General features: G+C 40.1%; 1 protein-coding gene across 1 annotated transcript; it reads right to left on the bottom strand.

Annotated features, from left to right (window-relative positions):
• Positions 1-1683: 1683 nt before the first annotated feature.
• LOC119490603 (peptidase inhibitor 16-like) lies at positions 1684-18808 on the bottom strand. Its single transcript, XM_037774108.1, has 6 exons — positions 18322-18808; positions 5445-5595; positions 4638-4705; positions 4402-4511; positions 2996-3087; positions 1684-2225 (listed from the first exon to the last, which is right to left on the bottom strand). Exons 1-6 carry the CDS (start codon positions 18613-18615, stop codon positions 1726-1728), a joined length of 1215 nt encoding a protein of 404 aa, XP_037630036.1. The 5' UTR covers positions 18616-18808; the 3' UTR covers positions 1684-1725.
• Positions 18809-22608: the final 3800 nt, after the last annotated feature.

Below are 22608 nucleotides of genomic sequence, written 5' to 3'. Positions count from 1 at the left end.
TTACTGTGAAACGGTCACGGTTATGTTTAGGCAATAAAACCCACTTAGGTTTAGGAAAAACATTATGATTGTGGTAGAAGTACGTACACTAAATAAAATATGTACGTAAACAACATAACATAAGTACGGAAAACAGGTTAAAGTCCTGTGTTTGTGCAACACATTCTCTCTCCCAACTCATCAAATACCGCCGTTTGATCAGTGCCCCTCGCCATCGGGACCGACGCACGGGGTACCCGTCTTGTGTTACTTTTGGATGTACCGGGGACTGTGTGTTAATAAACGCTCGTTATATGCAAGGTGTCTTTTCAAAATAAACTTCCGTTTTTAGGTTTAGGCAACACAACCACTTAGTTATGGTTAGGAAACGGTTATGGTTGACGTTAACTCACCTCACTGACGATACTAACGAGTCATGTGACTAACTACTGACGTGACTCATGCGGCTGACGATACTGACGAGTGACTAAAGACTGATGTGACTCACGAGACTGACGATACTAACATGAACAGCGGTCTACTGGTTGAAAGTCTTGTGTTTGTTTGACCCATCCACCCCTCCCACCTGCCCTTAGCGGACTCTCACGCTATTAATACTACGTGACTTGCTCCGACCGTCGAATAACGCCGAGAGTGGGTTTACATTGGAGTTAGTTGAAAGCCCGGTTCATCACATATTGCCGCTAAAGACCGCCTCCGTGCGTCCGTTTCTGATGCCGAGGGGCGCTTACCAAACGGCGGTATTTGACGAGTTGAGAGTGAGAACAGGTTGGTTTGTTGGACCCGTCCACCTCCCCTCCCTCCCTCCCACCATCAGCAGTCTCTCTCTCTTTTTATTCTACGTCACTACCTCTGAGCGTAGCACGGATGCGTTTACATTACAGTCAGTACAGACTACATGGCGTACACATGACATGCCAAAAGCAAGAATGGTGTCGTTATTGCACGCGAAATGACTTACAAATTGCCGTGCCATTCATACGCCATTTGGTGAGACCGGGCCGGTTATTATGAGCACAACTTTAAAACCTACTTTGGTAAAACGTGCGTGGTATAAGGACTTTACAGTCACCTCAATCTGCACGCACATTAAAGGAACACTTTTTGGGTGTTTGGGGGAAATTCACTTATCTGCGTTCACCAAGATTTGCACAAAGACTGGAAGCAAGGGGAAACAGCTGGCCTGCTTCCAGTCTTTATGCTAAGCTAGGCTAATCATGTCCTGACTTCAGCTTGGCATCCATCTGAACTTGAAGGTGATTATTTAGAGGCTGCTATCTGACATCAGCTTTAATGAAAATAGTCAAAATCACAACAAGCTTCACCTCATTAACCTCCACTTTTCTCTCAGTTAGCAGTCAAAAAATCCTCCAAACGGATCCTGTAAATGTGTCTCCTTTTATACGAAAACAACACATTTAGTTCTTGTAACTCACTGGCAGTAATATTGTTGTATTCCAAGCAGGTTATGCACTCATTATTTGACCCAGATCTCGGCCCAGACTACATGCAGATGTTGTGAACATGGCAGCTGTTTTCTGATGAGTGTGAATTATTAATTGACCCATATTACTCTGCAGGGGGAGAAATGTTACCACAGGGCGGGTTAACAAGGTAATGTGAAGTCAACGCAGGAGTGGTGAGGTGAGGTGTCTCTTCTTCTTTTCCTCCTCCTCCTCTTCCTCCTCCTCCTCCTCCTCCTCCTCCTTCTCCTCCTCCTCCTCCTCACAGCCTCAGAGTCAGGATCCCAGTCAGACAGGCTAACAGGATAGAAGGTGATGCTACTGAACCAGCAGCGACAGTACTAACTTTCTTTTTTTCGTATATGTTTCGTGTTACATCTCTCTCCCCCTTTCCTTCCGTCTTATCTGCTGTTTCCTTTCTCTTCTCCTCCTTCTTCTTCTCCTCCTCCACCTTTTCGGGGACTTTCGGAGGATGGGTGCCCGGGGCAGGTGTGGCTTGTGGTTGGGCGTCCTCAGACTCCTGAGCAGAGGTGGTGGTGGTGATACTGGGAGTACTGGCAGTAGTAGTGGTGGTGGTGGTGGTGGCAGGCTGGACATGAGAGTCAGTTGGTGCAGGAGGAGGGACAGCCTTCTCCTCCTCTTCGTCTTCCTCCTCAGGCTGGAGGGAGGGATCGGATGTTACTGGAGGAGGAACTACAGCCTCCTCCTCTTCGTCCACCTCCTCTTCATCATCCTCGTCCTCTTCCTCCACCGTGTCAGAAACTAGAAAACACACAACAGAAGAAAAAAAGATTTTCTTCTCAGATCTTCTAAACTGTAGGGCTACAGCCAAAGAGTATAGAAGCAAAGAGATGAAACTCCCGTATTTTTTTGACAACAGCCCCTGCCGCCATTTTGGACTGAAATTGTTTATTATATTTATAATATTTTATTCTTCAACACAGGCCATTCTGGTAGAATATGACAATAGAATAGAAATAATCTAGTTCTACTGTTGAATGGCACATTTTAGTCGGATACTTTACTGGCGTCCGGTAGTCTCTTTCAGTCCAAAATGGTGGAAGCTACGACCATAATTTACAATTTTTGCTACAGCAAATATTGTTTTCAACTAATTCATTCAATTTTGAATCTTTAAAATGCCAAGAAATGCTTCAGGTTTCATCTCTCATTTGGAAAAAGAAGATAATTGTTGTCCCTTTTATAGCTTAAATGTGTGACAATGCACCTTCAAGAGTTTATTGTTGATAGAAACAGAAAGTCAGACATTGAGATTTGAAAGCTTGAGGCCAAGAAACAGCTGGATTCAGAGCTCTGCTAAGTTGATAAACTCATCTAATCAGGGACGGATTTACACCCTAAATATTTACCGCAATGGACATCTGCTAGGACATAAAACTTTCCTCGGGACCAGAACTGAACCTTTAAACGTGTGATTTAAGCACCACAGTCGAGTGTTGCTGAAGTGAAGAAGAGAATGGAAACAGATGTTAATATGAGGAGACAGAACGAGTAAAGAGAGCGTGTCGTACCACAGAGGTTGTTTTCACATTTCTGGAGGTTTTCAGGACATCTGGAGCACCAGTCACCTTCAACAAACGGCCTCTGGTCTTCATAGTTCCCTCTGAGGACACACAGGTTAAAACACACACAGAGTTATAATCTATAACGATATAATGACGGGGAGGTCTTCTCTCATTCATTACTTTGTTTTAATCTAATTCAATTTATCACACAGAACGTCTCATTCAACGTAGCCCACTGAACATCAACCTAAATATAATTAAATATGCTAAATATGTTCATACATGTAAACACAAACACTGTGAAGAAAAGTTTTACTGTCCACCAGGGGGGGCTCTTCTTCCAACAGCAGCAGTACTCACACTGGTACTGTTATATATACGTAGTAATGGTGGCAGCAGTATTATTAACAATAGTAGAGGTAGTAGTACAAGTAGTAGCAGCGGTTATAGTACTAGTAGTTGAGATATTAATAGCACTGTATTAGTGATAATAGTAGTTGTAGTGGTAGTAGCAATAGTTTAATTAGTAGAGATAATAGTAGTAGGAGAGGTACTTGTAGTAGTATTAGTTGCAGCAGTAATAGCAGTGGTGTTAGTACTATAGTAGTAGTAGTATTGTTATAGTAGTAAGAGTACCAGTAATATAGCAGCAGTACTACTTGTAGTAGTAGTAGTAGTAGTGGTGGTAGCACTAGAAGTAGCAGTGGTATAGTAGTTGTAGTAGTTGAAATAGTAGTGGTACTTTATAAATGGTAGAAGATGTAATAGTAAGCAGTAATAGTAAAAGTGGTGGTAGTACAGTAGTAGTAGTAGTAGTAGTAGTAGCAATAGTTCAATTAGTAGTAATAATATTAGTAGGAGTACCAGTAATAGTAGCAGCAGTATTAGTTGCAGCAATGGTAGTAGGGGTAGTACTGTAGTACTAGTAGTGGTAAAAATAGTTGTTGGGGTACTAGTAATATAGCAGTTGTAGTAATAGTATTAGATGAAGCAGTAATAGTTGGGGTGGTAGTACTATAGTAGTAGAAGTAGTGATAGTAGAATAGTAATAGCATCAGTAGTTGTAGTAGAATTAGTCCTGGTAGTAATGGTACCACAGTAGTAGTGATGTAGTAGTAGTACTGATGCTGGGTAGTAGTTGCAGACGAGAAAGGAGACTCTCTCCCAGTCCAGACCCTCCATGTTGTTAGTAATAGTAGTAGTACTGTAGTAATAGTACAGTAGTAGTAGTACTGTAATAGTAGTAGCAGTAGTAGTAATACTAATGCTAGGTAGTAGTTATCGAGGAAGGAGACTCTCTCCCTGTTCAGACTCTCCATGTTGTTAGTAGTAGTGTCTGTAATAATGGTACAGTAGTAGTACTGTAGTAATAGTTCAGTAGTAGTAATAGTAGTAGTAGTAGTAATACTGACGCTGGGAAGTAGTTGCAGACGAGGAAGGAGGCTCTCTCCCAGTCCAGACCCTCCATGTTGTTACAGAGATGGAAGGCACAGCCCACTCTGTGTGTGTCGGCCCACACCATCTGAAACACACACACACACACACACACACACACACACACACACACACACACACACACACACACACAGGTCAGATCCAGTCCAGAGATACACATGCGTGTATAAATATGTGTGTTTTAGTATCTGACCTGTGTATAGTGTCCACACATCTTGTCTTCATCACAGCTGTTGTTTTGGAAGTCATAGTCCAGACGTTCTACACAAACACATTACATTACATTATATATACATTATATTATATATACATTATATTACATTCAACCAGTGGTGGAAAAAGTATGCAGATTCTTTATTTAAGTAAAAGAAGTAATACCTAACGACTCACGGGACTGACGTGACTAACGACTGACGTGACTAATAACTCACGTGACTGACAACTCACGGGAATCACGGGACTCACGATGCTAACGACTCATGTGACTCACAGGACTGACGATACTAAATGACTCACGTGACAAAATAAGTCAACGTTACTTTTAGTTTCACAAGGGACACAAACACCGGTCTTCTGGTTGAAAGTCTTGTGTCTGTTTGACCCATCCACCTCCCCTCCTGCCCTGAGCGGACTCTCATGCTATTAATACTACGCCACATGCTCCGGTTTACATTGGAGTTAGTTGAAAGCCCGTTTCATCAAATACTGTACTGTCGCTAAAGGGTTCCTCCTTGCATCAGTTTCTGATGCCGAGGGGCACTGATCAAACGGCGGTATTTGATGACTTTGGAGTGATAAAGGGTTGGCCCATCCGATGAGTCCAATATTCTCCCTCTTTTCGCTCTGTTTTTGGTCTCCTCCAACTCCTGAGGGAAATATCTGTCTCTTTAGCTGCTAAATGCTCCACTATGTTCACCAGCAAGAGGAGAAGATTGTTTATTTTTTGACTGCTCTTTTCCGAGATGGAGGACCAGCTACTGCAGACGTGCCCCGCACTCACCCAGAAACCATTTCTCCATAGCCTCTGAGAGGTTCAGAGTTCCGGTGCCGACGAACAGATTCTCTCCAGTGTCCTCCAGATCTGGGTTGTGGTTCCAGATGCATTTAGCGGCGTAACCCTCTGCGATCAACTTCAGGCTCGGGTCCCATCTCTGCAGAGAACCAACACAAGTTACAGTATGGAGAAAAATTACCTCTGAAACTCTGATGCAAACTACTCAACCAGACATGGACCTCTCTTTTTAAGAACATTTCTGGTGCAGCTCATTTGTGGTGTGAAAGTAAAGCAGACATTTACAGTAACTCAAAATTCCTAACTACAAAGTGTCTTTTCCCCAATCAGGGAGTGTAAAATCCCACGTTCCAACTTATAATTGAATGCAGCATTTCAGTCCTTCCTGTGGGTCCAGCTGATTAACAGGAATGATGACCATAAAACGACCTCAGAGAAAGTTTTCTCACCATGTTTACTGTCAGCAGTCATTTAGTGAAAACAAGATACCCCTTACGAAAGAGTAGTGTACTTCAAGTTTATTTTATGAAGTATACTTAAGTAAAGTTCAAGTATATTTCCCCAAAGTATACTTTATGTAGTAAGTATACTAATATCAATGCACTAGTAGAATACTTGTAAGTGTACTAATTCAATACTTCTCGGGGCTAAATTGGCCCACTTTTGTACTTTAAGTGCAAAAACAGTAAACTTTAAGTACACAACTAGTTTAAATCTAAGTTGTATTTTGTATTTCAACTATACTATAAACAATACTATAAGTGAATAGGTATACTGTTTAATAGTTATATACTTGTAGCCCACTTTTTAGTTTATGAAAGCGCACTTTGTATACTTTAACTTTTAGTACTTAGCCAATGATTTATGTATTACACAAAGAGACTTGCTCCTTTTGCTATTTGACTTGATATTTTGTGATGATAATCAAAATATTCATTTACAAACTCTCACACACTTTAATAGGCTACTCTATCAAAAAGTAAGCACAACTACAAGCCAAGTATATCTTTCTGTAGGCCTATAAGGCAAGGACACTTAATTATACTTTTAAATATATCTCGATCAAAAGATTAAGTACAAGTATGAGCCAAGTATACTTAGACTTTTTTGTATACTACTCTGTATGAGCTAAGTATACTTAAGTATATCTCTGATAAGTACATACAAAGTAAACTGAAAGTATACTCTCTTATTTTAAGTTTAAAATAAGTATACTAATAGCACATTTGAATAAACTTCTATTTGGTAAGGGACACAAACACGCAGAGAGAGAGATGTAAAATATTGTAGAGATGTTCCAGCACACTTTACATGAAACCTGATGGAGCTTCAGGTGTCACACAGGAAGTTACTGAACTGAAATAAACTTTAAAATTCTTCTTCAAGACATTAGATTGATTGTTGTGTATCCGTTTATATCCCGGCTGTTTTTTCTCTTCCCCTCTTAAACCTGCTTTTAATCAGCGTGATGATTTCAAAGTGTAGCTGGTTTTGATTTATTATGTTTTAAGGCCTCCCTCGGGGAACGCGCTACACAAACATTGTTTTATTATTATTACATAACATATTTTATGTCTCTATATTATAAAATCAACCACAGATCTTTGGCGCGGACTTCAGCCGATTCAGTGAACGGATTCTTTTTTTATGTTTTCTGAGACATTAAGGAGTTAATTTGACAGCCTCTGGTTAAAAAAAAACAATGTTGAAAAAATGATATGACATTTAATATCTTATCAAGGAAATGTGCAAAAGACATGCAGGAAAAAGGGGAAGTGAAGAAACATTTAGATTTATGAACAACACATTGTGTTTGACCGTGACTCTGGTATCACCCTCACATGGCTGAGTCAGGAAATCATGACTTCATTCAACCAACGAAGCTTCACATTAAGACTTTTGTTTCCTTTACATCCAGATACAACCAAGAGGTGTTGCTCTGGGAGCGTTTATTCCCTCAGCAGGAAGTCCTCATCTCCCACTTATCCATGACCTGACGTCTGACCCCTGAACCCGTCACCAGCCAGAGGCACGTATTTACTTCCAGTCATGCCGGATGGTTTAACTTCCTCTTCTGAAAGTGATGTGGTGAAAGGTGGACCGCGAGTCAGCCAGCTGCAGGGATCTTTGATTCCATCTCTAACAGAATGAGCCATCGAACATTTTCTGGCGAAAGAAACCCCGTTTGGGATCATATATATAATATATATATTAGGGCTGTCAAAGTTAACGTGATAATAACGTGCAAATTCGTTCAAATACCCCTAATTTCTTTAACGCAACATGAGATTTTTAGGTTATAGCGGACTCGCCGACCAACCATGTCATACTAGCTTGTCGTGAAGGAGGTTAAAGAAAGCTCCAAACTTACGCTAAATTTTGGCGAGGAAAAACTGGCATGGTCATTTTCAAAGGGGTCCCTTGACCTCTGACCTCAGGATATGTGAATGAAAATGGTTCTATGCGTACCCACGAGTCTCCCCTTTACAGACATGCCCGCTTTATGATAATCACATGCAGTTTGGGGCAAGTCATAGTCAAGTCAGCACACTGACACACTGACAGCTGTTGTTAGCTGTTGTTGGCTGTTGGGCTGCAGTTTGCCATGTTATGATTTGAGCACATTTTTTATGCTAAATGCAGTACCTGTGAGGGTTTCTGGACAATATCTGTCATTGTTTTGTGTTGTTAATTGATTTCCAATAATAAATATATACATACATTTGCATAAAGCAGAATATTTGTCCACTTCCATGTTGATAAGAGTATTAAATACTTGACAAATCTCCCTACATTTGGAACAGAATGTGCGATTAATTGTGATTAACTATGAACAATCATGCGATTAATTGCCATTAAATGTTTTAATCACTTGACAGCCCTAATATATACTGTATGTGTATATATACTGTAGTTCTCGTGGATCAGTTACGGTCACGGTCATCTGACTCGCTCTGATGTCTCCGTAGAGTTTTAAACATAAAGTAAGATACTAAAAAGAACTACTTCTGAAACATAAACTTTGGTCTCAGATTTAATGTTTAATATTTGTTAATTTGTCTGAAGGTAAATTTATTTTTTATTGAACAGTTAACGTTGCGTGAGAGTGTGAGATAGATGTGTGTTTAATTTGTAGTAAGAAATGTCAGTTCATCCAAATCTAGTCTGAAGACTTGTGGAGCTGCAACGATCAATTGACAGCTCAGGTGTACCTGATAATTGATAACAAGTTTCAGGGTCCTGGTGTTGTGCATGCCGTCGTGGCTCACTGGGGCACTTTATGGAACTAAACCATCGTTAACAAAATGTGTTTCACCTGCTTTGAAAAGGCCTTTTACAAATACAGCATACTGCATCGGACTACAAGTTCAAACTCTCCAAGAATACAAACTACGAATACAGTGTGAAGTAGTACACCGTAGTTTTTCTACTAGCAATGCAGTTCCACCTTGTTTTATAAAAAGTGTCTGAGAGGAGAAATCAAACATGGAAATACACAAAGAAAGTCTGGTTAAAACGTGAGTCTTGCGCTGTGGATTTTAATGTCTTTATAATGATTTTCTTCTGCTGATCGTGTTTACTGATGTTTATTTATGTCTGCAACAAACAGCCAGATCTCCAACCACAGGACTGCCTGCCTCAGGAAATGTCCATGCATCTTTATCACAGCAAGTGAGTTAACACATTCATTTTATTTTAACTGTCTCTGAAGCTTTTCTGCATCACCACGGTTCAAAGAAATATAGATGAATATATATAATAATATATATTCTTGTCAACACTGTTTGTGTGTATCACAGCCTGATATATCTTCTTTTTCTGTGCCATAGAGCTTCTTTGTTGTCCTTTTCACAAGTTTTTTGAAATTTTTTCACTATTTTTTTCACATATTTTACTAATATATATTTTTCACAAGTAAAATATGTGAAAAAAATAGTGAAATATATGTGAAAAATGTTCGAAAAATATCAGAAAAATATTCGAAAATTATTAGGAAAATATTCTTAAAAAATATGAGTGAAAAATGGCCCCAAAATATATGTAAAATATCCAAAATGGATATTTTACTGCCACTAATACTCACTAGAGCACCACATGTGGATTAATACCCCGCTGGAAATAGTCCCCAACAAATGCACTACTTCCTCCTGTTTGTGTAATAAAAACTACAGTGAGCAGCTGTTTTAGGAAACTACTGATGAAATATATATACAGTATTTGTGTTTTTAAACATTTACGTCTTCAGTAGGAACCAATGGGCTTGGAGTTGAGAGATGCAGCCAGGAAGTCAGACAGTATTGAGAGACGCGCTAACATGTTGATTTGTTGACAATAACACAAATATAGAATATCACCAGCCTTGTGCTTTAAGAACAGATTGACGTCTTTAACTCTGGCAGTTATTTCCATCTTGTGGTTTGAGTCGCTGTTGCTAAGATACCGAAAGAATGAACAATATTCCTGTGTGTGTGAGATTGTGTGTGTGTGTCTCTCTGTGTGTGTGTGTCTGTGTGTGCGTGTGTTTATTTGTCCAGTGATGACACACAACACAAACAATAGTCAGGGGTCTCCTTCACATTCCTGTCTCTCTCCAGGCTCTCTCCACATCTGGTCTGTGTTATGACTTTGGGGTCATGCGCATGGTAGTGTTGTAACACACACACACACACACACACACGCACACACACACGCACACACACACACACACACACACACGCACACACACACACACACACACACACACACACACCCACACACACACACACACACACACACACACACACACACACACACACACACACACGGTCAGTCACCTCTGTCGGCCATACTAGAGGTCATCCGGTCTGTGAACAGCTGATTTCTGTTTCTATTTGTCTCAACAGAAAAGTCATTGATAAGGATGAGATGATTTTATGTTATTCAGATGTTTCTTAATATTATTTGTAGGGCTGGGATGATTCACCTCCCGATACTATCACGATACCTGGGTGCTGTTTCGATATGTATTGCTATTTTTAAGTATTGCGATTCTACAAGTACAGCGATTGGATATTGCGATTTATTGTGATTTTTGTCAACGTTTTTTAACACTAGATTATGAGAAAAAGTTGAATTATACACTTCGAAGGACTTTTACTTTGTAAAATATCTAAATCAATTCAGTAAAAATGTTTGATTTTCAGCATGTATGTAGTCAGAGATGTTCTGAAGTCAAATATATCAGGATCATTGTCAGGAATTATTTATTACATTTTTTCCAGCAACCCAAAAATCTAAGAATAAAGACATTTCCCTCACAAATTAGTGGTATTTTCTTTTTAATTTATAAGGGACATGTAATGTTTTATACTTCTGTTGAATATAATCCATCAATATTATTTCCATATATGTATTTTGTATATACAGTTCCCTTTGTTAACACCTTATTTTGAAAACCGGACGTAGTCACACCTCTAACTTCTCCAAGTCCGTCTCTAGCTCTCCCGTCAGCTCCGTTCTCTTTATACATCCATGGTCAGCTCCATCGGGGCCATTTGAATGTATTTAATATAAATGTCAGTATATGGGTGGTCTACAGTTGTAGCGTCGGCCGATTTTGACCACGGAGATGAGAGTGATGGCCGGCTTGACCGCACGTTACCGCAATACGATAACGTTTCCTGTCCATGACAGAGTTAACATGCAGCTTTAGCCGTGATGTCTAGCTCTGCTTTTCCTGCAATGTGTGAAACCCAAAGTGTTTCCATACTTTACTGGATGTGTAGTGTTTACCATGCTGGATTTAACTGACATTAAAAAATAGATTTCAAAATCGTAAAAAAAAAAATGCAATACATACTGTAGATGAATTGATTTTTTTTCCCACCCATTATAATGTATAAGTTATGAACTCCCTGTCTACAGTCCCAGTTCTGTGTTTATCCCTTTAAACAATGGAGGCTTTTGTTTTGAACTGCCAGCTGTTTAATTTAATACAACTTGATATAATGAAGTTGTTGAACATAATGTAATATGTTTATTTCCATGTTTTTTGAGTGGAGTTTGGTTCAGTTGGTTTCTCTCCTCAGGCAGATGTTCAGGACGTTTTTATCCTCCGTGATGGAAACATGGAGATGTGATGTAACTTTGACTCCAGCTGCTGAGGACAATGTGTCCTCTGGTTTGTCTTACTGGTTTCTGAGCACCAGTCATCTGAACTGGTCAGACTGGTTTCTCAGTTGTTATTGTTTTTGTCTGAACAGGTCAGACTGGTTTCCCTGTTGCTATTGTTTTTGTCTGAACTGGTCAGACTGGTTTCTCTGCTGTTTCTACGTAGCACAGAACAGTTTTAATGGAACTGGATAGACTTGTTTCTCAGGTTTTATCGATTTGATCGGAACTGGTCAAACTGGTTTCTCTATGTGCAGCACATACTAGATGCAACTCTGCTGGTCTCAGTCCACTTTTTCGAACGCCTTATCTGACTGGAAATGTTGAAATTACATTATACAGACATTTTCTTTCTTGCCAACAAAAACGTGAATCTGTCCTCCCAGTTCAACACACTGACCTCTTCCACTTCTGTCATCTTACTCTCTTTCTCCCCATTTTAGAACTACTCCCTTTCTCTCCATCCCTCCTTATCTCCATGTCACTCTTTTTTCAATCCTTGTCTCCTTACAATCCTTCTTTTATTCTCTCTCATCCACCTCTCCTCTTTCCTCGCCGCCTTTTCTACCTTCCCTCCTTCCTTCCTTCCTCCTCTTCCTCCTTCCCTCTACTTCTCTTTGCTCCTCACTCCTTCTCTCATTCTGTCCTTCCTTTCTCTTTCCCTCCAGTCTGGCAGAAAGAAAAACATGAATATGGAAATGTCCCAGTGGGGCTTCCATACTGGCGGAGACGGGCTGAGACCTCTCCTGGTCCACACACATATACATACACACAAGTATGAACACAAACATAAACACACACACACATTCCTCTGGGTGCTCATTCATACCCTACCTAATTTTCATTTTTCTCTCTCTATCTAAACATTGTGTTCGTTTCTTTCCCAACAGTCTTCCCCCTCTGTTGCTCAACCCTGAGCGTTTACTCCCTCCCTATCGGTCTGTCGTCCAGGATGATTTCCCCGCTGCGTTCCTCCTCTCACACTCGTGTTATTAACAGGAGGGAGTCTGCAGAGGGAAACACCCGTCTGTTCCTGGAAACCAGCATTTCTGGTGCCTTTTTAATGTGGTTGTCCCGTAAAAAGTGGCGATCCTGGTCTGCTAATTAGGAGTGGGGGAAAAAATCGATTCACCTATGTATCGCAATTTATTTTTTACTATTTTGAAATCGATTTTTTAATGCCAGAATCGATATATTTGCTTCATTTGAGTCTATGCAGAGGTAGACTCAAATGAAGAGGCTTTTATTGTTTTAGTCTGAGTAACTTGACATCATATTCGTTCCGTATCCGTCAGCCAAAACAAACCGAAGCAAGCCGAAACGAAAAAGCAGAAAACGGGGGAGGGTCTACGTGGATACGACACGCACCCTCACCTGTTAAATCCAGAGTGGTAAACACTACACATCCAGTAAAGTATGGAAACACTTTGGGTTTCACACATTGCAGGAAAAGCAGAGCTAGACATCACGGCCAAAGCTGCATGCTAACTCTGTCATGGATAGGAAACGTCATCGTATTGCGGTAACGTGTGGTCAAGCCGGCCGTCACTCTCATCTCCGTGGTCAAATGGGCCGACGCTACAACTGTAGAGCACCCATATACTGACATTTATGTTAAATGCATTCAAACGGCCCCGATGGAGCTGACCATGGATGTATAAAGAGAACGGAGCTGACGGGAGAGCTAGAGACGGACTTGGAGAAGTTAGAGGAAGTAAACACATGTGACTACGTCCGGTTTTCAAAATAAGGTGTTAACAAAGAGAACTGTTTATACAAAATACATTTATGGAAATAAGATTGATTGGATTATATTCACCAGAAGTATACAACATTACATGTCCCTTATAAATTAAAAAGAAAATACCACTAATTTATGAGGGAAATGTCTTTATTCTTTGATGTTTGGGTTGCTGGGAAAAAAATTAATGATTCCTGACAATGACTGATATATTTGACTTCAGGACATCTCTGACTACATACATGCTGAAAATAAAACTTTTTACTGGATTAATGTAGATATTTTCCAAAGTAAAAGTCCCTAGAAGTGTATGATTCAACTTTTTCCCATAATCTAGTGTTAAAAAAGTTAACAAAAATCGCAATAAATCGTAATATCGAATCACAATACTTGTAGAATCACAATACATATCGAATTGGCATCCAAGTATCGTGATAGTATAGAATCGGGAGATAGGTGTATTGTCCCAGCACTAGTAGAGATGTCTTTTTTACTCAACAAGGTGTAGCTCATTGACAGCAGGGGGAGACAACTATACTGTAACTGCAGTGTCAACCCAAATGAACACAACTTCTTTATAATATGATAAAATGCCTGTAAAACAGTTTTGGAAGAAAGATATTTAGGTCCAAACAACCACACTCAGACACATATGTAAACTTTACTGGAATCCACAGCCATAAAAGCTCATCAGTCATCATCACATCTCCATAAGGAGTTAAACCAGCAGCAGCTCCTCTCTGGTCCACCGACCAAACCAAAACAACCAGCCGGCTCCAACCTGCCGGGAGCTCCCTCACAGAGATTTAATCTGACCTCCAGTTCACCTGGAAGTCTGACTGAGAGTCAACGAACTGTTCTCAAGTCTGACGCAGCATCATGACGAATGGAAAACTTTAAAATTAGTCTTTAATATACCAGTGAGACGGAGAGCCAAGAGACAGTAACAGCCACAGGACATCAGCCTGTTGAATGAAATACAGTATCTAACTAAATATTTATTGAATTGATGATGAATATTAATGACTTTCATGATTCTCTGACTTTTCGTCTGGCGCCACTAACAGGTCAAAGTCTCCAGTTCATGACAGCATACCTCGAAAAGTAATGTCAGCCTAAGATATATTTAAGAGTAACGTTCAAGCTGACATGGTGTCGTTAACATGTTAACATGCAAACTATTACTGTACATAATGCCATCAAGGTAACATGCTAAATGTTACATACTAACATGACAAAAACATAACTAAACATTAGGGCCCGGACGATATACCCATCTCCCGATTCAATTCTATCGTTGCAATTCTATCGTTGCAATTCAATATTGCGATTTATTGTGATTTTTGTTAACTTTTTTAACAAAAAAAAAAAAAAAAAGTTGAATCATACACTTCTAGGGACTTTTACTTTGGAAATTATCTAAATAAATACAGTAAAGATGTTTGATTTTCAGCATGTACGTAGTCAGAGATGTCCTGAAGTCAAATATATCAGGATCATTGTCAGGAATTATTTGTTCATTTTTTCTAGCAACCCAAAAATCAAAGAATAAAGAAAGTATTTTCTTTTTAATTTATAAGGGACATGTAATGTTTTATACTTCTGGTGAATGTAATCCAATCAATCTTATTTCCATAGATGTATTTTGTATATACAGTTCCCTTTGTTAACACCTTATTTTGGACGTAGTCACATGTGTTTACTTCCTCTAACTTCTCCAAGTCCGTCTCTAGCTCTCCCGTCAGCTCCGTTCTCTTTATACATCCATGGTCAGCTCCATCGGGGCCGTTTGAATGCATTTAACACAAATTTCAGTATATGGGTGCTCTACAGTTGTAGCGTCGGCCCATTTGACCATGGAGATGAGAGTGACGGCCGGCTTGACCACACGTTACCGCAATACGACAACGTTTCCTGTCCATGCAGCTTTAGCCGTGATGTCTAGCTCAGTGTGAAACCCAAAGTGTTTCCATACTTTACTGGATGTGTAGTGTTTACCACGCTGGATTTAACATGTGAGGGTGCAGGTCGTATCCATGCCGACCCTCCGCCGGTTTTCACTTTTTCGTTTCGGCTCACGGCGGCAGGCTGGTTTGTTTTGGTTGTCGGAGTTTGAACGAATATGACGTCACGTTACTCAGACTACAACAATAAAAGCGGTAACTTCCTTCTACCTCTGCATATACTCAAATGAAGCAAAGATATCAATTCTGGCTTCTTGGATTCTTCTTTGTGGTCTATAAATAGCATTAGAGCGCCACAGAGCTATCGTCTTGTTTCATTTCAACTGGAGCGTTAAACAACAAAAAAGGTTTTCTTCATATTCAGGACTCAAGTGTCCAAGAAATGCAGCTGACTAGTGAAGGGAAATGGAAAATCAAGACGTTGCTGAAGTGGTTTCGTCAGCAAAGGGACATGAAAACCAGATACAAAGAAAGATAATTGGACCAAGACGGAGCACGTTCAAGACAAACGCCAGCAAACAGTTCCAGAGATTACATGATGTGCGTTTGTGTTCTGGGAACAACCGGGAAACAGAAACAGAAGAAGAAAACTGAGAAGACGATGAATATACAGTGTTAGTAAATTAGTCAGTAAGATGTATTTCTTTATACTTTGTCTTGTCTCCTTCCCACTCCTCCTTTCCTTTTTTATGTACCTCCTCCTTCCTCTTTTTCACCACAACATGTGATCCAGACCTCCTCCTGCCATCTCAGACAACACCCACCATCGTTTACACAAAGTGAAGTAAACTCAAAGACTTAATTCTCTGTACTTCTGAGCGTGCTGTTGATGTCCGCTGTTCTCCCACAACACAATGCACAACAGGAATGAAGGAGGAACTCACAGCTGGAGACGATTAGAATAAATTGTGAACAGTGGAGGGACGTCTCCAAGCACATCTTAGAAAACAATATATTACATATTTATTACGTCTTTGTAGAAACATCTGGATTTCTCTTTGTTGCGTTGTGGTGCTCCAAAGATGCAGTTTGCTAAAATGTAACTTGATTTAAGAGATAAAAGTGTCACTTCATTTCATATCTTCATTTCTTGAATAATAACTTTAAAATATTCTACTTTCATAAATCGCTGACCCGAATGCTACGAAGCTTCGACCGTTGCCATGGTAATCGATCTCCAAATCAGTACTCAAATGCTTCGTTTTTTTTAGTTTTTTTATATATAAGTATGTAATGATAAAGAATAAATTCCGATATAGCCCATGAAATAAGGAATAATCCCACGACATTATTCATATTCAACATTAATTATTATTAAATATTCTGAGATATTCCTGTCTGAAACGCTCTGTTTGAGCTCCTGTAGCTCCTGTAACTCTAGACAGCAGTTTCCTGACCATATTCATGTCCATTAGAGACACATTTCAAGCCTTTCAAACATTTTCTGGCTCACTCACAAAGCCAACAATAATTTGCTTTACCAGCTGTTGTAATGGGCATTTTCATGTTAAACTTTTTTATAAGTACATAATTCTTTTAAAGGGGCGGGCCCCCCAAAAAATATTTTTTGCAGATAGTTTCAGTGTGACCTTTGAGATATCACATCATCCCCACACAATAAAGCTCAATGACTGATTCATGGTTTCTCTAAATGCTGCAAAATTAGATTAGTAAGACTCAACAGCAGCGTCTGTTTCCAGGTATAATGACAAGTCTGTGACGTCTGGAGGTCCGTTGATTACTCGCTGTCAACAGCTTCATTGAAAACTTCTGCTACTCATTCTGATGGGAAACTTCTACTATTAAATTAAAAGCTGCACAAATTGTTCTAGATCATTGCTGCAAAAAACTCTGTGGTGCTTTCTCCTTTGGCTCTTGATTTTTGGGGTGTTTTGGACTCATTCATTTATTGTTTTAAAACAGTCAAGTTTATGTGTATTGATGGTGTCAGACTGCTCTTAAGAAGCCACTTCAGGTTGCGATCTTTTATATGATTCTCATCAACAGCTTCATGATTTTTCTGTCGCATTTTTGTTTAATTCTGATCTTGTGATCTTGTGATCTTGTGCGGCTTTGTCCGGGTCTGAAATGTGAAGCCAATGCTAAAGCCCCTTAAACCTCCATTCTTTCTAATAACCAGCAGGGGGCGACTCCTCTGTTTTCACTTCATCAAAGTTATTTGTAACATTTTGGTCGCCTACAATTGTCTTATTCAGCATTTGGTTGTACTTAGCTCCACCCTCTCGTGTCACTTCTGGTATTTTTTTCATTTATGACACAATTTCAATACTTTTGTCAATTATTTTAGTTTATTGACTTACATAAACTTACATCACAATAAGCAAAAATACCAATGTAGGCACTGGTGGACCATTTCTACTGCAGAGTTCAATATCTTAAATAAAGTTGCATCATAATATGAAGGTTTTAATGCTGTAGTACTGACAAAACACTATAAGTCTGACCTTTGACCTCTTGAAAACCAATATTTTTTTAGGTAAACACCAATGTTTTTAGACTTTAAAGTCTAAAAATAAATAAATAATTATGATCTTTTTAACATTTAATGTTCCAAAACATGACAGATATTTAGTGGTTTTCTTCAACACAACATTTGAATCATTTATTAGACTAATACAAACTTGCATAAGAACAAAACCGAGTGCCAGTTTCTCATTAATTGCAGGGAAACCCTAGGACGCATTAGCGCCTTCTTATGAGGAATTATTTCACAAAAAACTTGAAGATTAAATTATGACTGAAACGTACACAGAAAATCGTCTTTACAGATTCTCCTGCTTGTAATTCTGCAGCTATATTCAGGAAGGAAACTGTCATGATGCTGCGTCTGACATTTAATGGACAACATGTGTTCATTAAATCAATATCTCACCTTATTGACGTCTTTCTACTGGTTGATGTGAATTTGTGATGACGTTAATGCACAATAAAGCCGTACTGCGATGTGAGCTAATGCACGTTGGTATTTTAATCTGTGCAGGTGTCTTACCAGAGGCAGCATGGCCGAGGCACTGGGTGAAACCTGTCCTCTGTAGTAGTTATGAAGCTCCACCAGCAGCTCCTCCTGCTCCTCGCTCAGAAAGCTCCAGGCTCCAGGAACCACCAGGGCCCCCAGCAGGAGCCATGCCCAGAGAGGAGCTCCCCTCGGCGGGCAGAGGCACCGACACCCGGACCCCCTCCTCGGCCGGGAGCTCCACGAGGCTCGATCCTGAGTAGTCCTTCGGGTGGAGACCCCCCGCTGGGTGGAGACCCCCTGGAGCTCCGAGAGGCTCCGTTGGTGCATGATGGGAATCAGAATCCTGAGGGATGTATCCTCGAGTGGTCAGTCCAGAGTCCAGCTAAGTGTATGTATGTGTGTGTGTGTGTGTACAATAGGCCACTTGTCTTTGAGTGTGTGTGTCTCTGTGTGTTTTTAAGAGTCAGTCTCAGTGTGTGTGTTCCCTCCTCAGTGCCTCTCACTCTCAGCTCTGCTGATCTCTCTGTTTCTGACCCGGCTTTAAGAGAGGGAGAGGATCCTCCCCTACACACACACACACACACACCCCACAGTTCCCATTTCACACACTGCACCGACTGGTACGCCAAACAAACAGCCCCCCCCTCAATACTCTTACTCCCCATATTCTCCATGTCCATCTCCCTCCTCCTCCTCCTCCTCCTCTCTTGTAGCCTTTCTTTCATTTCCCCGTCTTCAACTTCAATCTGCTTTATTGGCACAACATTCAAAGGACACTGTAGGTTCAGATTTTATCTCATACAACGTGCACATGTTCATATGTACATTGAAACAGTTAATATGACGCTTGTGCACGCACACAAACGAGGAGGCTGCATCTTTTAATGTTACTGCTAAAAGTTAAAGTCTTTTATCAGAGGTGGAGGAAGTATTCAGACCGTTTACTGCAGTAAAAGTACTAATACCACAGTGTAAACCTACTCTGTTACAGTAACAGTACTAATACCACAGTGTAAACCTACTCTGTTACAGTAACAGTACTAATACCACAGTGTAAACCTACTCTGTTACAGTAACAGTACTAATACCACAGTGTAAACCTACTCTGTTACAGTAACAGTACTAATACCACAGTGTAAACCTACTCTGTTACAGTAACAGTACTAATACCACAGTGTAAACCTACTCTGTTACAGTAACAGTACTAATACCACAGTGTAAACCTACTCTGTTACAGTAACAGTACTAATACCACAGTGTAAAACTACTCTGTTACAGTAACAGTACTAATACCACAGTGTAAACCTACTCTGTTACAGTAACAGTACTAATACCACAGTGTAAACCTACTCTGTTACAGTAACAGTACTAATACCACAGTGTAAACCTACTCTGTTACAGTAACAGTACTAATACCACAGTGTAAACCTACTCTGTTACAGTAACAGTACTAATACCACAGTGTAAACCTACTCTGTTACAGTAACAGTACTAATACCACAGTGTAAACCTACTCTGTTACAGTAACAGTACTAATACCACAGTGTAAACCTACTCTGTTACAGTAACAGTACTAATACCACAGTGTAAACCTACTCTGTTACAGTAACAGTACTAATACCATACTGTAAACATACTCTGTTACAGTAAAAGTACTAATACCACAGTGTAAAACTACTTTGTTACAGTAACAGTACTAATACCATACTGTAAACATACTCTGTTACAGTAAAAGTACTAATACCAACCAACTTTGGGTGGAAACCTGGATCAAGTAGTTTTGTTGCGTATGTAAACCTAAAAACTAAATACTCTCTACACTGGAAGTTTATTTTGAAAAGAGACGCTGTCCCTGACATGTCCAGAAGTGACGCTAGAGTCGTACCTAGAGTGTCGTAGTTTGAAGCGTAGTTCCGCTGACCAGGCGTCGGTATTTGAGGATTTGGCAGTGAGGATGTGTTGGCCCGGAGGTTTCTCAGTTGTCATGAAGAACTTGTTGTGATGCTGCAAACAACTGAGCGAACTCCACCCGGCGATGAAGACGGAGATGTGTGTGAGATCTCTGGGGAAAACCTAGTTAGTGGACCTCAAGTTTATTTCGTCAAACAACTATGTCCATAATAAAAATGAACTTGCATGTTCAAAGATGTTTTTCTTTGTTTTATAGCTCCTTTATTGTAGTTGTTGCCTGGCAACCGGTAAAGAGCAGCACCCCAGGAGAAGAAACCCTGAAGTCAGAAATCTGTGATCAATGAAGAGAGAGAACCACATCATGGACAGGGAGGAGTCACAGCTGTCACATCTGTAAGTAACAAACAGAAACTGTAAACTGGGATGAAGAGGCCCAGTAACACTTTGACACTGGGACACCTCTGAGAGAGCTGGTCAAACTCTGTAAAGGTAAACTAACATACTAGTCTATCAGTAGACTGCTGACAAAGACTGAATATCTGAACTTCTCTTGTATTAATGCAGTGGTAAAGCTAACAGCTGAGTCAACTCCAGTGTTCCCATTGGCTACCTCTGAACGGTGCGATGTCAGAGTGAATTTAATTACATCCACGTTCCCCTCTTCTCTTAGTCCCTCTTTGTATCCAGGTTTACATCCAAATGTATCGCAACATTTTAACCGAATTTTGAGAAAATCTGCAAAAGAAAATGCGAATTAATGCTTGTTTCTATCCACTACCGTTATGTGATTATAAGGAGTTGGTTCATACAGATCAGCAGTAGGTGGAAAACCATTATAGTGCTGCAGAAGAAGATGTCGTAATTAAAAGAGCGCCAGTCGAACCTCAAACGGTGAAAAACAAAAGTAGAAAACTGGATGTAAATCTGAGATTAGTGTTAGTTTCATGTGTTAATGTGAGAAAGGTTACATCAGATCTGTGTGGAGCGATGAGGAGACTGATTTTTATCTCTTCAGTGGACGTTGAAGTCACATGATGCTTCATGTCCTTCATCATTTATTCACTAAATCTGTTTCCATTTTGCTTTTTATCGATACACCAACTTTCAGCCAAGAGGATTTCTTTTCAGCATTTCCACTCAGGGTTTTTAAACGCAAGTTGAAAATGTGCATAAAAGCAGGTGGATGTAAACGCACCTACTGATGACACACGGTGCAAGGAAAAGCTGCGAGGGAGGGTGAATCAAGTTTTCAGACGTCTTTTCCTCTCAGGCGTCATGAGAAGCTACGTCAGTTTCTTATGACGGCTGCACATCTGGATCACAGCTGGATCACCTGCCAGTTTAAAGGCGTCGGCATTCAAGCAATGTGCTTGTCAGATTGTTAAACGGTGTCTGTAACCTGCAGGTTGCATAACGTGAGCCGCCGAGTGCAAAACCGTGGTAACGCTGTTGGCTTCACTCAGAGGCCATCATTACCATAATAACACTACTTTAGGAGCAACTGAAGTCAGATGGCGGCTGGCGGTAGCACAGTTTCACAAGCGTGTTGGAGAACTACAGTGGCCTTTAGATAACGTAAAAACGCGAAAGTCTCTCTCTAGAACCAGTGTTTGGTTTGTCTGTTCTGGGCTACAGTAGAAACATGGCGGAGCAACATGGCGGACTCCGTGAAGAGGACTCGTTCCCTATGTAGTTATGAAGGACTCATTCTAAGCTAACGAAAACACAATGATAATTAGTTTCAGCTGATTATATACTAATGAAAACATAGTTGTGAACTAGGGCTGTCAAAGTTAACATGATAATAATGCGATAACACAAATCATTTTAATGCCACTAATTTAACTAATTTCTTTGACGCATTAACACAACTTGCATCGGGCCTGGCCGCTATTCAATCTTTCAGAGGTTGTAGTGGACTCAGTTTTACGTTAGAGTGATGCTGGTATCATATGAAACTAGAAAAACATCAGGAATCCATTGGTACCAACCATGTCATACTAGCTTGTCAGGAAGGAGGTTAAATAACGCTCCAAACTTACGCTAAATTTTGGTGAGGAAAAAATGTCTTTAAAGGGGTCCCTTGACCTCTGACCTCAAGATATGTGAATGAAAATGGGTTCCATGGGTACCCACGAGTCTCCCCTTTAAGCTGCTCCAGAGAAGCGAGATGAGACGAGAGTCGTTGCAGAAATAAGAGCTTATGGTTGGAACGGCGTGATGTTGGACCAGCTCAGCTTCCAGGTCACATGAAGGGAACTGACATGTCTCCTGTATCAGCGGTTAAGTTCATGTAACAGTAAATGTATATCAGCACGTATGCCTTCGTGTATATGTAGATGCTGGTGTAACATTACAGTAGTATTATTATTAAATTAAACTATAAAACTCAGTAATTTAGAGATGTGT

This window comes from Sebastes umbrosus, chromosome 6, assembly GCF_015220745.1.
Source record: "Sebastes umbrosus isolate fSebUmb1 chromosome 6, fSebUmb1.pri, whole genome shotgun sequence".
In the NCBI taxonomy this organism is placed as follows: domain Eukaryota; kingdom Metazoa; phylum Chordata; class Actinopteri; order Perciformes; family Sebastidae; genus Sebastes; species Sebastes umbrosus.
Note: the sequence above shows the minus strand (reverse complement) of the source record. Positions and strands in the feature narration are given on the sequence as shown.